This window comes from Kogia breviceps, chromosome 20 (assembly GCF_026419965.1).
Source record: "Kogia breviceps isolate mKogBre1 chromosome 20, mKogBre1 haplotype 1, whole genome shotgun sequence".
Taxonomy (NCBI): Eukaryota; Metazoa; Chordata; class Mammalia; order Artiodactyla; family Physeteridae; genus Kogia; species Kogia breviceps.
The window spans coordinates 27,177,520-27,192,537 of record NC_081329.1 but is presented as its reverse complement, the minus strand read 5'-3'; the positions used below and the strand labels follow the sequence as shown (position 1 = coordinate 27,192,537).

General features: G+C 44.6%; 2 protein-coding genes across 3 annotated transcripts in view; one reads left to right on the top strand and one right to left on the bottom strand.

Annotated features, from left to right (window-relative positions):
• BAG4 (BAG cochaperone 4) overlaps positions 1–5,334 on the bottom strand; it is a 26,193-nt gene extending 20,859 nt beyond the window's left edge. The window contains exon 1 of one of the 2 annotated variants that reach the window (XM_059049236.2): positions 4,807–5,334. In XM_059049236.2, the coding sequence (XP_058905219.1) occupies positions 4,807–5,076 (270 nt within the window). In that variant the 5' untranslated portion in view covers positions 5,077–5,334. The remainder of the gene's footprint in view (positions 1–4,806) is intronic. The other variant, XM_059049235.2, reaches the window with a different exon arrangement.
• LSM1 (LSM1 homolog, mRNA degradation associated) lies at positions 5,213–15,018 on the top strand. Its single transcript, XM_059049251.2, has 4 exons — positions 5,213–5,667; positions 9,843–9,911; positions 11,278–11,393; positions 14,530–15,018. The coding sequence occupies exons 1-4, from the start codon at positions 5,622–5,624 to the stop codon at positions 14,698–14,700; spliced, it is 402 nt and encodes a 133-aa protein (XP_058905234.1). The 5' UTR covers positions 5,213–5,621; the 3' UTR covers positions 14,701–15,018.

Here is a 15,018-nt window from a genome sequence, read left to right as displayed (position 1 = left end):
TGCAACAAGAGAAGCCACCGTGATGAGAAGCTTGTGCACTGCAATGAAGAGTAGCCACCACTCACCGCAACTAGAGAAAGCCTGTGCGCAGCAACCAAGATCCAACGCAGCCAAAAATAAAATAAATAAAATAAAATAAATAAATTTATATATTAAAGAAACTAAACCATATATATCTTCCCATAAAAACCTGTTCCTCTTCTTTGTTATTCCTATGAAATCTTTATTCCTATGAAATACTAAAAATTCATAATTACCTTCTGTTTCTCCTGCAACCCTCACTTGCAGTTGATACACACCTTTGAAAATCTTTTGAGGGACTTCCTTGGTGGCACAGTGGGTAAGACTCTGCACTCGCAATTGAGGGGGCCAGGGTTCAATCTCTGGTCAGGGAACTAGATCCCACATGCGTGCTGCAACTAAGAGTTCACATGCCACAACTAAGGAGCCCACGTGCTGCAACTAAGGAGCTGGTGAGCCGCAACTAAGCAGCCTGCCTGCCACAACCAAGACCTGGTGCAGCCAAATAAATAAATAAATAAATATATATATTTTTAAAGAAAATGTCTTTCAAATCTATGTAACTTGTTTTTTAAAAATATATTATTTATTTTGCGGTATGCCGGCCTCTCACTGTTGTGAGATTTTGCATTTCTAACAAACCCCCAAGCAACACTGAAGCTTTTGGCCCACGGCCCACACTTTTTAAGGAGTAAGGTTTTTTTTGTTTGTTTTTTGAGGCACGCGGGCCTCTCACTGTTGTGGCCTCTCCTGTTGCGGAGCACAGGCTCCGGACGCACAGGCTCAGCGGCCATGGTTCACAGGCCTAGCTGCTCCACGGCATGTGGGATCTTCTTAGACCGGGGCACGAACCCGTGTCCCCTGCATCGGCAGGCGGACTCTCAACCACTGCGCCACCAGGGAAGCCCCTGTTTTGTGGTTTTTTGATGTCCAATTTTAGAGTCTGTGGTGTTGAGGAGTTTATTTTTATTTTATTATTTATTTATTTATTTTTGGCTGTGTTGGATCTTCGTTGCTGCACTCGGGCTTTCTCTAGTTGCAGCAAGCAGGGGCTACTTTTCGTTGCGGTGCCCGGGCTTCTCATTGCAGTGGCTTCCCTTGTTGCGGGGCACGGGCTCTAGGCACGTGGGCTCAGTAGCTGTGGTGCACAGGCTTAGTTGCTCTGCGGCATGTGGGATCTTCCCGGACCCGGGATCAAACCCGTGTCCCCTGCATTGGCAGGTGGATTACTAACCACTGCACCATGAGGGATGTCCCCTATGTAACTTGTTTTGAAACACATCCAAAAAATAAGATAGATAAATGTGATAAACATAAGTGCTAACCATAGAATCTACGTGGTAGATATATTGGTTTTCACATACAATTTCAACTTTTCTAGATGTTTGAGAATTTTTATAATAAAATGTTGAAAGAAAAAAACCTGTCTACATTCAGACATTGTTGAAACACATGTCCTTTTTTTTTTTTTTTTCTGACCTAATTGGGAGCCTAACTAAGCTGTCTCCCCAAACCCTCCCACTGAAGCCATCCTCCAAGATGGCTCCCAAAGACCCCTGCCTCGTGCATTCACACGCATGTGAAGTGGCCTCCCACACTGTACTGGGCTGGTCTCCACGACCGGTAGTATACGGCAGAGGTGATGGTGGGTCACTGTCCAGCTCAGGTTAGAAGAGACAGCAGCTTCCAGCTTGCATCTCAGCACTCTCTCAGATGACTCGTTCTGGGGAACACGTAAATCCCCCGGGGATCTGGTTAAAATGCACATTCTGATTCGGAAGGTCTGCGGCAGAGCCTGAGATACAGCATTTCCAACAAGCTCCTAGGTGATGCGTATGCTGCTAGTTTAGGAATCAAACTGCAGTGCTGCAAGTATAGCTAACAGGGTAAGAAAAGAAAGAACACAGGGAGAGGTTCTCCGTTTTCTCCCCCGCCACATTTAAATAGGTTAATATAAAGTCAAGCCTTTGTAGTGGTTCAGTGCAACATCATCTCAATACATTCAATTCTGCCGAGCAATGCTTCTCAAACATGAACGTGCATATGAATCACCTGAGGATCTCATTAAACTGCAGCAGCAGTAAGTCTGGAGCAGGAGAGATTTTGCATTTCTAACAAACCCCCAAGCGACACTGAAGCTTTTGGCCCACGGCCCACACTTTTTAAGGAGAAAGGTTTTTTTTGTTTGTTTTTTGCGGCACGCGGGCCTCTCACTGTTGTGGCCTCTCCCGTTGCGGAGCACAGGCTCCGGACGCGCAGGCCCAGCGGCCATGGCTCACGGGCCCAGCCACTCCGCGGCATGTGGGATCCTCCCGGACCGGGGCACGAACCCGTGTCCCCTGCACCGCCAGGCAGACTCTCAACCACTGCGCCACCAGGGAAGCCCTATTTTTTTTTTAAATATTTATTTATTTGGATGTGCCAGGTCTTAGTTGCAGCACGTGGGATCTTTTAGTTGCGGCACATGGGATCTAGTTCCCTGACCAGGGATTGAACCCGGGCCCCCTGCATTGGGAGCGTGAAGTCTTAGCCCTGGACCACCAGGGAGTTCCAAGAGTAAGGTTTTAAAAGGTTGCTATACCTTTTTTTTTAAAGTCTGACATGTTTGATTATATAAATATGTAAAATTTACATGGCAAAACCCACAATAAAGTCAAAAGATAAACAACGAATTTAGAAAAAAAATTTGCAACACGTGTGACAACATGTTTATCTTTTTTATTCGTTTCCTATTGCTACGTAAGAAATTATCATCCAGGGACTTCCCTGGTGGTCCAGTGGCTAAGACTCTGCGCGCCCAACGCAGGGGGCTGGATTTCGATCCCTTGTCAGGGAATGAGATCCCACATGCCACAGCTAAGAGTTCACATGCCGCAACTAAAACCCGATGCAGCCAAATAAATAAATAAATAAATATTTAAAATTTTTAAAAACCTATCATCCTATACTTTTCAAGTTTCAGAAATGTCAACCTGAAAGACTCTTGAAATGGTTTACAAATGCCCATTACACATTCCAGCTTTAAGCCCCATCCCTCCAGCATCATCACCCACCCTGTGTGTACACCTGTACTCCACCAATACCTGACAACTCCCTGCACAATGTTAAGATCTTAATTTCTCTAACCTTAACCTGAAAACACACTTTTGCTTTGATAACATAGCAAGCCCGGGCAGTCGTCAGTTCAGCAGTCCTTCCTCTTTCCCTTTAAATGAGTCTCCGTCTAGTTTGCCTACCTATAGGCTAAGCATTTCATCTTTCTACTCTGTCATGGGACTGAAGTCCCACGGCTTCTTATTCCAGATTTAGACAGAAATTATGGACCTTTCTTCACAATTAACCTCTCACTACATGTTTTTACTCATACAATTTTTAAAGATATACCATAAAACCCACTCTTTTAAAGTGTACAATTCAATGGTTTTTAGTATATTCAGACTTGTGCAATCATCATCACTAATTCCAGAATATTTTCATCTTCCCCAAAGGAAACCCCATACCTTTTATCTATCTTCCCCAATGCCCCAGGCCCCCAGCCCCTGGCAATGACAAATCTTTGTCTCTACAGATTTGCCTATTCTGGACATTTCATATAAATGGAATCATACAATATTTGGTCTTTGTGACTGTCTTCGTTCATGTAGCATATTTTCAAGGTGCATCCATTTGTAGCATGTCTCAGTACTTCATTCCCTTCTATGGCTAAATAATTTCATTGTATGAATATACCCTATTTTATCAGTTCTTCAGTTGATGAGCATTTGGGATATTTCCCTTTTTGGCTATGATGAATAACGCTGCTATGAACACGTGTGTGCAAGTTTTTATGTGGACGTGTTTTCAGTTCTCCTGGGTGTATACCTAGGGGCAGACTTGCTGAGTAATATCCTAGCAGTATGCTTAACGTTTTGAGCAAATGCCAAAACCACTGAACCATTTTACATTCCCACCAGCAATGTTTAGAAATTTCATTATCACATTTTCAACCAATGAAGATGTTATAATTCCTGAAGCAAAGGAGACGTATGCCCCACCGTATAACGATAATTCTCTACGAAGAATATTGCATTAACAAAACAGAAGTATATTTCCGGCTCGACGACACAGAATAAAATGTTAGAGGTCCGAATATACTGAGTGAGTGAGTTAACCTTTCACAGCCAGCAGTTCTTTCATCGTAAAATAGGAACGCTGTGATGACATTTACGTTGCAGTCACCGTTAAGATGAAATAAAACAATCCACGTAAAGGTGCTTTCCTACACTGATTATCCGTGATCCAAAGCGGGGCAAAGCTTTAGGGGCAAAGGGCTAAAATGCCCAGTTCCCTCCCCTTCCCTCACTTTCCTTCCCTGCGGGAGGGGTTGCTGAGTGACGGAGGAGGCTGCAGCCACCTCCCTCCTCGGGGAGAGCCTACCTGACGAGCCACGCAGGAAAAATTGTTAGGACTCGAAAAGCAAGAGCCGGGCCACGCCAGCCCAACCTCGTCCCCCAGGCAAGAGATTCGCAGCCTGCTACTCAGCTTCGCAGGTCAGCGCAGGATCTTTTTTCCTCCTTTCATGGTAAGACATTTATTATGGTTGAAGCAGAAGAAGAGGGGCAAAGAGAACACAAGCAAACGCCCCCACCCCACCCGTGATCCTAGTCTGTCTCTCCAAAGCCCCCCTAAGGAAAACACAGGAAACCCGATTCATTACGAACTCTTGGAGGTGGATCAATCCCAATGGCCCTCACCCCCAAAGACTACCCTGTCGGACCCCCCTGGGACAGAAGGCGCAAAGCTTACCTGGTGGCCTCCTCCAGCCCGACCCGGCTCGGACCAAGCGCCTCCAGAGGAATAGTAGCCATCGCCTCCTCCGCCTTCTCCCGGCCAGGTGGTCTCAGCCGGGCCGCCTCCGCGCACTCGCCAGGATATGGGAGGCTGGGGAGGTTCGGGGCGGGGAGGATATATGGGCGGAGGTGGGTGCACGGGCACATCTCCACCCCCAGGCCCGTAGTAGCGCCCATAAGACGGACCGTCACTGGGGCCGTAGCCCGAGCGCCTCAAGGCCGACATGAGCTCCACTGCCCCCGGGCGCTTCCCGCCCCCCAAGGCCGGCCCATTGCGCAGGCGCCTGAGGGGGAGCGCGACTGGACCGCAGGGAAGAGGGGTTGGCCGGCAACAGCCAATCCCAGGCCGGGTCCCGCCCCCTGAGCTTCCGCGTCCTGAGAGTGGAGCGACGGAGGTCCGTGACTCTGGGGTCTGGGAAGCAGGAAAATGAGGGGCGGCATCGTGTTCCTTTAAAAGGGAGAACACATTTCCCCACTGTCTATCCAATCTAGATTGCTCTTCCCCTCTTATCAGGGATGCGGAAAGCGTATCCCTGCACCGCGCTATGGCCCCACCTCTTCTTGAGGACGGGCACGTGATGCCGGAAGTGGGTGGGGTAATATGGTGGCGTTTCCGGCAGGCCCCGGCTGCTGAAAGCCGGGGCAGGGAAGTTGGTTCGGGTCTGGGTTCCTGTCCCGGTCCCGCCGAGGCGGCGACTGCGATAGGAGGAAGGACGTGTTGGACGCGCTGGCCCACCGCCACTATACATTGCAGCCTTATCTCAACTCAAAATGAACTATATGCCCGGCACCGCCAGCCTCATCGAGGACATCGACAGTGAGTAGTTCATCTCCTCCGAGTGAAGTCTGGGGTGAGACCCTTCTTCCCAGGAGGGTGCCTCCTAGGAGGGAGCTCATAGAATGAGTCTGGGCCGGGGGCGGTGTGTTTTTAGTAAGGTTCTGGACGTCCGGCGTTGGCATCTTCCACAGGATGCAGGAGCCACGGGACACACCGTTTGCCCACCTCCTAGCCTGCTCCCTGTATCCTGCCTCTCGCAGCCTTCACCGGCCCCCGGGCAAGCTGTAGAATTCACTTCTGCTTTTCAGGGATGCGGCTGTTGAGGCCCAAGTGTGAAAGTTGGCCGCCTTCCCGGTGCATCATCTCCCACCTGCGGCATTTCGAAGTACCAGGTGGTTACTGGTGGATGAATGAGAATTCTTAGAGAAAGGATTCTTCAAGAAACGAAAAGAGTAATATAACAGCAGTTGGACTTAATTAGCACTAAACATAGGATTTATGCTGTGTGGCCGTTTGCAATCTTCTTTTACCGTTGAGGGTGTTTAGACTTTAGGGTTATGGTAACGGAGACCACTGCCGGACCAGGTATTGCCTTTTCCAGAAAGACTGAGTGACTTCAAACTTACTTTTTTCTTCTGTTAGACAGTTTTCTCTCGCATTTATTAAGACCTCCTTTATCCCTAGTGACTGTCCTGAGGAAGAGCTCACTTCTGTACAGTTGTCTTTCCTTTTTCCGAGCTCTCATCTGTGAATTATTCCTTAAACATTTTTTAAAGTTGTCTCAGTCGTGTGATCTGTCTCATTAACTTGTAATTGCTGCAAAACGGTTTACACACAGTTCCAAACAAGTTACAGGAATCTCTACAGTTACTATGTATGTAAATTAAAAGAGTGAGTTTATGATTAAATTCTCTTCCTGTCGTTTGAAATCACCTTTTAGATCCAAATTAGTGATTTTGCTATTGAAGGGAAATGTAGGTTGGACCAAAGTCATGTATGAATAACCACTGTACAAGCCTGTCTGTAATGTGTGATGAAATCTTCAATCTTAGTTGTCTGAGGATGCCCTTTTGTCCTCATCTCTCTTGTTATGTATCTGAATTATTTGAGGCCCCTAACACATCCTGCCATTCTACTAAAAATCATTGCTTTTCTCAAGCCTCTAACCCCTTTTTTGCAGATTCCAAGCTCCTCCTTTACTGAAAGATTTGAAACCATTTCATATGCACCCTTCACTGTGACATTCAGACACTCTCCTCTCCTCAGTCTTTCTGTATGTTCGCCCATCCTCTCATTTGAATAGGAAGTATTCCTCCCTTTCAGTTTGTGTCTTATTTCTCTTTCCTCCCACTACTTCTGGAACCTTCTTCCATTCATATCCTTCTCTCATATCTCTCGCTCCCCCTCTGAATCCTCCCCTTCATGTACGTTCTTCTCTGCCGAATTTTTTCTCAGTTGTGTTTCACCATCAAATTCCCATCCCTTTTTTCACATCTTTACCCCCAAACCTCTTGAGTAATCTCCTATTTTAACTCTACTTCCTGACCACCTGCAATAGACGACCTACCTCTATTACCCCTGCAATCTGATTTCTTTTGTCAACACACTACTGAAACTGCAGTCTTAAAGACATCTTCTGATGCACTCCTTCGAGTTCTTCCGTCTCCTCTGCAACACTGTGATACCGTTACCATGAGATTCTTCATTTTCTTGATTTCTCCAACACTGGTACTTGATTTTCTTACCTCTGGAACTGTTATTGTTCCCTAAAATAGATGGACACTTAGGTCCCATCTTTGGCTTGCTTCTTTCTTTAAATCTCTAGGAGGGCTCCTGGACTTTAATTATTATATCACCTCTTTGTGGACTTACTCAAAAACTGCTGTGATCCTGACTTCTTTGGCCAGTCTTACATCTCCAGTTGCCAGGTGACAATTCTACATAGGTGTCCTGATACCACTTCAGAATCACTACAGCTAATCACCTTCCACTGAGCTTGCAGCTTTTACTCCCAGCTCTTGGTAAATGGTCCTCCCTGACATGATGACTGAGAATTCCTACATCTTCTTTAACTCATCTCTTCAGCACCTCACTCTCTCACACATACCCACATATACAAACACACTTGGCTGACACATCCCGTCCCTTATAACTGCAGTGTCTTGGTCCTCCCCTCCTGTCCCTTCCCATCTCTCCCCTGATTCAGGTCTCTTCTTCATGTCTCAGACTCTGGGTCTAGCCTCAGAACTGTTCTCTCTTTTGTGCCAGTTGAATCTTCAGAGTTTTCTTGCTCCCTGTGAAGTCACATCCAAACTCAGCCTGCTCCCAGTACTTTTCTGACTTAATCTCCTGTTATTTCCCTTCACACCCTCAACTTTTAGCCAGACATTTGGATACATAGCTCTTTTTTCTTCTGCCTAAATTACAGATTTCCCTCCTCTTCCCCTTCCCTGTCACTCTTCCTATGGCCAAAAATGTCCAACTCAGATACCTGCTCCAGCTAGATATAGTTTCTCTCAGTCTCCTAGAATTAAGATTTGCTCTCTTGGGCTTCCCTGGTGGTGCAGTGGTTGCGAGTCCGCCTGCCGATGCAGGGGACGCGGGTTCGTGCCCTGGTCCGGGAGGATCCCACATGCCGCGGAGCGGCTGGGCCCGTGAGCCATGGCCGCTGAGCCTGCGCGTCCGGAGCCTGTGCTCCGCAACGGGAGAGGCCACAACAGTGAGAGGCCCGCGTACAGCAAAAAAAAAAAAAAAAAAAAAAAAAATTGCTCTCTTGTGGTACTTAATTATAGCCCCAGAAAGCCTATAAATTCCTTCAGGAAAGAATCACTGTCTTGTTCCTCCGTTCTGCATCTAGAAAGTACTTTATCCATCGCATTAAGGAACAAATGAATGACTTTGGCTGCCTATTCTAGTGACAGGCTATCATTCTTCAGTGTCAGCTCAGAGTCACCTCTTCAGAGAGGTTTTCCCTAGCCTCCCCCTCTTCTGTAGCTTCTTCTCATCCTGCTATCTTGTTTATTATTCTGCTAGACTACCCACTATAGGGCATTTTAAAAAATTTGTTTGCCTTTCTCCACCAGGAATGTAAGTTCATAAGGTTGGTGACTCTAAATGTTATTCTGTACCGCAGCGGTCCCTCACCTTTTTGGCGCCAGGGACCGGTCTCACGGAGGACAGTTTTTCCACGGACCGGGGGGTGGGGTGGGGCGGGGGACAGCTCAGGCGGCAGTGCGAGCGATGCGGAGCCATGGGGGGCGGCAGATGCAGCTTCGCTCACTCGCCCACCTGTCGCCTCCTGCTGTGCGGCCCGGCTCCTAATGGGCCTCGGACACCAGTCCGCAGCCCAGGGGTTGGGGGCCCCTGCTCGACTCTATATCTAGGCCCCAGAACAGCACATAGCTCTCCATAAATTTTATTGAACTTTTGCTCTAGTTTTATTATCAGTATCCTCATTCTGCATGTCTGAGGTATTTTTTAAATTTAAAACCTTCCCTGATTCCAAGAGTGTGAAATAGAAGCTCTCCATCTGAGCTGAGGGGAAAATAATTCTTGAGTTAAGATCATAAAGATCACCTAGATTCAATTTCCAAATTTGCAGGTATAGAAACTAACATGACACTGAGAGGGTTTAACTGTCAAGCATCAGCATCTAGAACCAGTTGGTCAGGCCCCCGACTACGTGCCCAGTCCTTCTGCACTCTGCCGGCCCCTCGGATTCTTTCATTACCCGTCTTCTCATCTAAACACTGGGCTGCCGGGGTCCTCCCTCTAATTCCTCAGTGAACTCTGCCTTAAATACACTGGAAGAGGAAGTGGTAGAGCTTAATCTGCTATGAACTTTTTTTTGTTGTTACCCTGTAAACTCACAGGCTAACGGTCTTCTTATTGCAGTGGCTTCTCTCGTTGCAGAGCACGAGCTGTAGGTGCGCGGGCTTCAGTAGTTGTGGCTCGTGGGCTCTAGAGCGCAGGCTTCAGTAGTTGTGGCTCGTGGGCTCTAGAGCGCAGGCTCAGTAGTTGTGGCTCGTGGGCTCTAGAGCGCAGGCTCAGTAGTTGTGGCGCACGGGCTTAGTTGCTCCGTGGCTTGTGGGATCTTCCCGGACCAGGGCTAGAACCGTGTCCGTCCCCTACACTGGCAGGCGGATTCTTAACCACTGCGCCACCAGGGAAGTCCCAACAGTTCATTTTCTAAAGATCTTTTTTCCTCTCCCCAGAAAAGCACTTGGTCCTGCTTCGAGATGGAAGGACACTTATAGGCTTTTTAAGAAGCATTGATCAATTTGGTACGTATTTGTCACGGACTTCTGCTGTACTCTGGATAATAAGAGCTGCCCATTGTATTTCTGTGTTGTTTCATATCGAAGTTTATTTGTCTGCAACTTTTTTCATGTGTCTGGCATAATGGAATATTGGTTTGAGTCATTACATCGTTTTCTAAATTACAATTAGGTGGTTCAAAAGCTTGTGTTTACAAGCTTGTATTTCTAAAACTGGTTTTCACTAGAACATGCACTGACAGTGTTTTGGACTATTTTTTATTTTCCCCATTAGAGGGAGCCAGATGATAGAAATAAACTCAGTCCACTGAAAAAGCTGCTCATTTGTACATTGGCTTGGGTGCGACTACTCTTCAAAGCAGTTCCTGCCCTGAAGGTAATCCCTCCCTGTCCAATGAAAAGTGGGTCAGAGGCCTTTGCTGAAGCTTTTTAGGGACCCCCAACATTAAGCTCAGGATTTTATACCTTGGGATACGTTAGACTCAAGGTCTTGGTCTTGGTTTTGCCTCCTGCATTTTTCTAAAGAGACCTTATATTTGCTTCTGTCTTAAGGAACTTCTCAGTTCATATCAGCATTTGCTGGACATTTGCTTAGGTCAGTGGCTTTGGGCCTGAGGAAAAACTACATAATTGAAACACATGTAAGAATTATAGACGATAAGAGCATAGATACTGCGTTTCTTCACGTAAGACAAACAGCACCAACTGAAAGAGGAAAAGGAATTATTCTTCACAGATTGTGGTTCTAAACCTTAAGTCAAATTCATCAGACTACATGAGGGAAAAGTGGTAAATAGTGACTTTACTCTCTCAGATTACCAGATTATGGTTGTCTGACAAAGGGAAAAAATAGGTTACCGTTATATCATAATCCATGAATACCTACATTGGGTTAAATGAATATTGAATCCTAAGTACTGAAACAAAGTTAAATCTTTGGCAAATCATCACACAACATAGAAAAACGGTTTCCTTCCAAAAAAACCCAGAGTTTTACTTTCTGCAGTTGTTTGGGCTTTAGAGTTTTCCAAGTGCCCTATCATTTATACTTTCTTATAGCCATGTTGATATTAGCAACTAACTCATAAGGAATTTAATTTTCTTCATTTATTTCCACCATCCTCCTTATTAGTGCAACACAATCCCAAATGCTCTCTCAGTGTGCGGTTGTTTCAAAGTCTCCTAAGTGGTTTGTCTCAGTGTAATAGGAAGAGATTGTTTGAAATTTTAGCTTTTTCCAGAACTAGAAAGTTTGAAAATCATGTTCAGCTGAATCTTTTCGACTCAAAATAACTGATTAATTGAGTAATGGACCTTTACCTATAAAGTAATTTGAACTAAATATCTTTGTTTCTTCCCTGTACACTTATAGCTAACTTAGTGCTACATCAGACTGTGGAGCGTATTCATGTGGGCAAAAAATACGGTGATATTCCTCGAGGGATTTTTGTGGTCAGAGGAGAAAATGTGGTCCTCCTAGGAGAAATAGTAAGTGAAAACTGTTAAGCTGCTATGGCTCTTGATAATCATGCCAGTTAGGTTTCTTTTTTGTCTTTTCAAGAAGTAAAAAATACATTTTCCACCTTCACCCAGCTTCTCAAGGAAACCACCCAAACAGCTTAGGAAAGCTACATTGTAAAAGGAAAGCTACAGAGAACAATTAACTTTGTTTCAGTGCCTCCTGGCATTTTAAAGGTTTTGATCCCATTAGCAGCAAAATACCATTGATTTTTACCTGATATCATAAAAAATACTGCCCTACATGGGAATTCCCTGGCAGTCCAGTGGTTAGTACTCCCAATCTCACTGCCAGGGGCCCGGGGTTCAATCCTTGGTCGGGGAACTAAGATCGCACAAGCCGTATGGAGCAGCCATAGATATAGATAGATAGATACAGATATAGATATAGATGTAAATACTGTCCCACACAAATGTGTTCGTTAGTATGTTGTTATTGTATCTCTAATAGCAGAAAATTGAAGCTTGATACCTAACAGGAGAAGAATAATTCAATGAAATGTGGCTTGTTAACACTGGAATATTTTGCAGTCGTTTAAACAATTGGTTACAAATGGTTTTTCATGACATAAAGGTAATTAGTGGTGTTTGCGGGAAAGACATGCTTGCATATACAATGCGATATCTATGTTTTTTAAAGGGGGGGAAGGGGAAAGAATGGCTGCAGAAGAAGCCTTTCTGTTAACTGAGGATGGGCTCAACTTCACTTGGATCCTTAGCTCCCAGCCAAGGAGGAGAGGCACCTGTTATCTGTGTCAGGAAAGCCAGCTGGCAGGTGAAAAGTTAAATCAAATCCTCTAAAGTGGTGTTACTGTAGCTCTATATGTATATGTGTGTGAACAATTAGAAAACTATTCCCCCAAAATATATATTAGAAGTACTCAGACATTTTTTTAAAAAATAAAACTACTTCACATATTACATGAGACATTTACTTTAAAAGAAAAGCACTTTAATACCTTTGACTTCACCCTCATGCTTCCGACTATTGGGTTTTCCAGGAAAATCAAACCTTGGTGGTTGCTTGATTTTATCTTTAAAGTTTTCAGTAAAGTTTCCCAATCCCTAGCCACATCTTAAATCACATTTACAGAAGTCTTTGGAGTGAAGTAGTTTGGTCCGTAGCTATTTTTAACGGTAGACCATTTGAGAAAGTAAGGAGGTCATTTTGCCAGGGTCACGTTCGTTCGAGACCTCATGTCAGAAACAGCTAGAAACAGCTAATCAATACTGTCCAAGTATTGCTATGAAATAACTTGTTCTAATTTTAAAAATATTGTGTGGTTGATATTTTTGCTTTCAGTGTATGTTTAAGCAGCGGAAATTGTCACCTCTTTGTTTTAAAGAGGAAATGTATTACTTTGCTGTCCGGGGAAAGATTTAAGTTAAAATATCCACGCATACTGTGCTTCAGTTGTATAGTAGTAAACAGCACATCCATGCTTTCTGTGCCAGTTACATGGGCATACACATGCCCCTGTGTAGATGTATGTGAAGAGAAGTGAACTGGTGTTTATTCTCGAAGAGTCATTGTTTCCTGGGAGCGCTTTTGTGGAGAAAAGTGCTCTTTTTTTTTTTTGTATATTATGGTTTGGATGGTGCAGAATGCTTATAGTGGTACCACTAAAGAAATATGGTTCAGGAAATGCTTATTACATAGTTCTATGAATTGGCAGTCAGTTTGAAGACTTCATGAACCAATTCTAGGAAAACTCAAACCTAGAAGCCATTTGGATTCTGTAAACATTCAGTTGTTTGCAGAGTCCCTGGATTCTGCCTCAAGGATGATGAGACACACGGCCTTAAGTAATAAGCTGGTTGTTAGGAAACAGCATTATCATAACCACATGAACAGCTCAGCACATAATATTGAAAAGCCCAAAAGGTAGTACACTAAGCCAAGAACATTATCTCCCCTCCTGCTGCCCATGGGTTGTGAGAGAAGATTACACTTGATAATATATATTTTGCTGGATGCAGTTAACTTCTGACCCAGGGCAGGGCTTGCTTATGTAATTTATGTGGTTTTCATTCTAACCTTTCTGGTGAGAGTCCTCCATCCGCTGTGTCACTGCCTGCGGGTTCCGGGGCCTTAGCAGCATCTGAAGATAAGTATCCAGTGGTCAGCTGGAACGTCTGGAGAGTTTGTGTATGTGTTGATGCCTTCCCAGAATTTTATAATTAAAAGTCAGAGAGGAGGATGAGAAATAAGAATGCCCTGTCAGTACAGGCTTTCCATGTTACTAAAACACAGAGTGACACCTGTGTACTCATTTTAAGGAGAGTGAACTGAGACTGTAGATAGATAATTTTATAGCAAGGTTCTGCATTATAAAACTGGTTATCAAATGTTTAGAGGTGTTCAAAAATAAAAATATTAAGCATATTATGCCATATTAAGTGGGAAAAGTAGCCAATATTTGCGAGAAATACATGGGGGCCAAAATGGTTTAGTAACCTAACTGGTCTGCTGAGGTTTTCTCTAGAAGACTTGTTGCCATGGAGGGGAAAGAAGTCCTGTGTTAAAATGTAACAACTCCTGGTTAATGCGACAGAGGGACAGTTTATTGCCTTTGGCTCAGGATGGAGCCGGGCCGGGCGTCGCTGAGGGCGGGGGAGGTGGTGGTGCTAGTTTGAATCAATGTTCTCTACCTTCTTACTGAGCACAAACCCCCAGAAATTAGGCTGACTTTGATCATGTATACATACAAAATTTATTTTAAGCCATCTTGGCCTCAGTACCTTCTCTCTTGGATTCCCTGGGGTTGGGGAAATAGCTGTAAGCAGCCCTAATCTTTTTTTTTTTTTTTTTTTTAAGAGGAGTACTTGTCTAATTCAGGACTTTACTTTGGATACACAAAAGTTTTGTTATACATGCTGATCCTGATCCTTGTTAAACAACACTCATATGCGTTCTGTAGGAGCATTGCCAGCCATTTCTTTGTAAAATGTATCTGTCCATAGGATATTTCTGCCCTATCTCAAGTACGAAAAATAACCCAGGCCAGATATAGGAATCCATTTAGGAACCGGTTTGCCTTTAGATCTATGATATTTTCTATTCTTGGTCATCAGGTCAAGTTTTCCAAAGCTGCTTGTTTTGTAGGACTTAGAAAAGGAGAGTGACACACCCCTCCAGCAAGTGTCTATTGAAGAAATCCTAGAAGAACAGAGGGTGGAGCAGCAGACCAAGCTGGAAGCCGAGAAGCTGAAAGTCCAGGCCCTGAAGGATCGAGGCCTGTCCATCCCTCGAGCAGATACTCTTGATGAGTATTAAGTCTTCTGCTCAGAGGCTGTAGCTCTTGGGGAGCAGGGGCTGTCACCAAACCAGGTGACACATTTGACGAGAGACTGCAGAGCTCTGAAAAGTCATTTTTATTTGGAATTCTTTCACATATGCAACATGAAGAAGTCATGCATTTTGTTTCGGTTTTTTTAATGACAAAATCATCGTTTAAAGAAACAGTGGCATGGACTCCTTTCACACGTCACTGTGGAGCCAGCAACTACTTCTTTATGTTGCTCTTCTCACCCCCAATGAGTGGTTACAGGGAATATTCTTCATTTGCTTGTAAATAAAATATGAATCTCAAAA

Excerpts from the sequence above, each read along its gene's own strand:
- LSM1 (XM_059049251.2), top strand. The coding sequence starts at position 5,622 with ATGAACTATATGCCCGGCACCGCCAGCCTCATCGAGGACATCGACA. Across the intron at positions 9,912-11,277 it reads AAGAAGCATTGATCAATTTG|CTAACTTAGTGCTACATCAG; the intron begins GTACGTATTTGT and ends GTACACTTATAG. Across the intron at positions 11,394-14,529 it reads TGGTCCTCCTAGGAGAAATA|GACTTAGAAAAGGAGAGTGA; the intron begins GTAAGTGAAAAC and ends CTTGTTTTGTAG.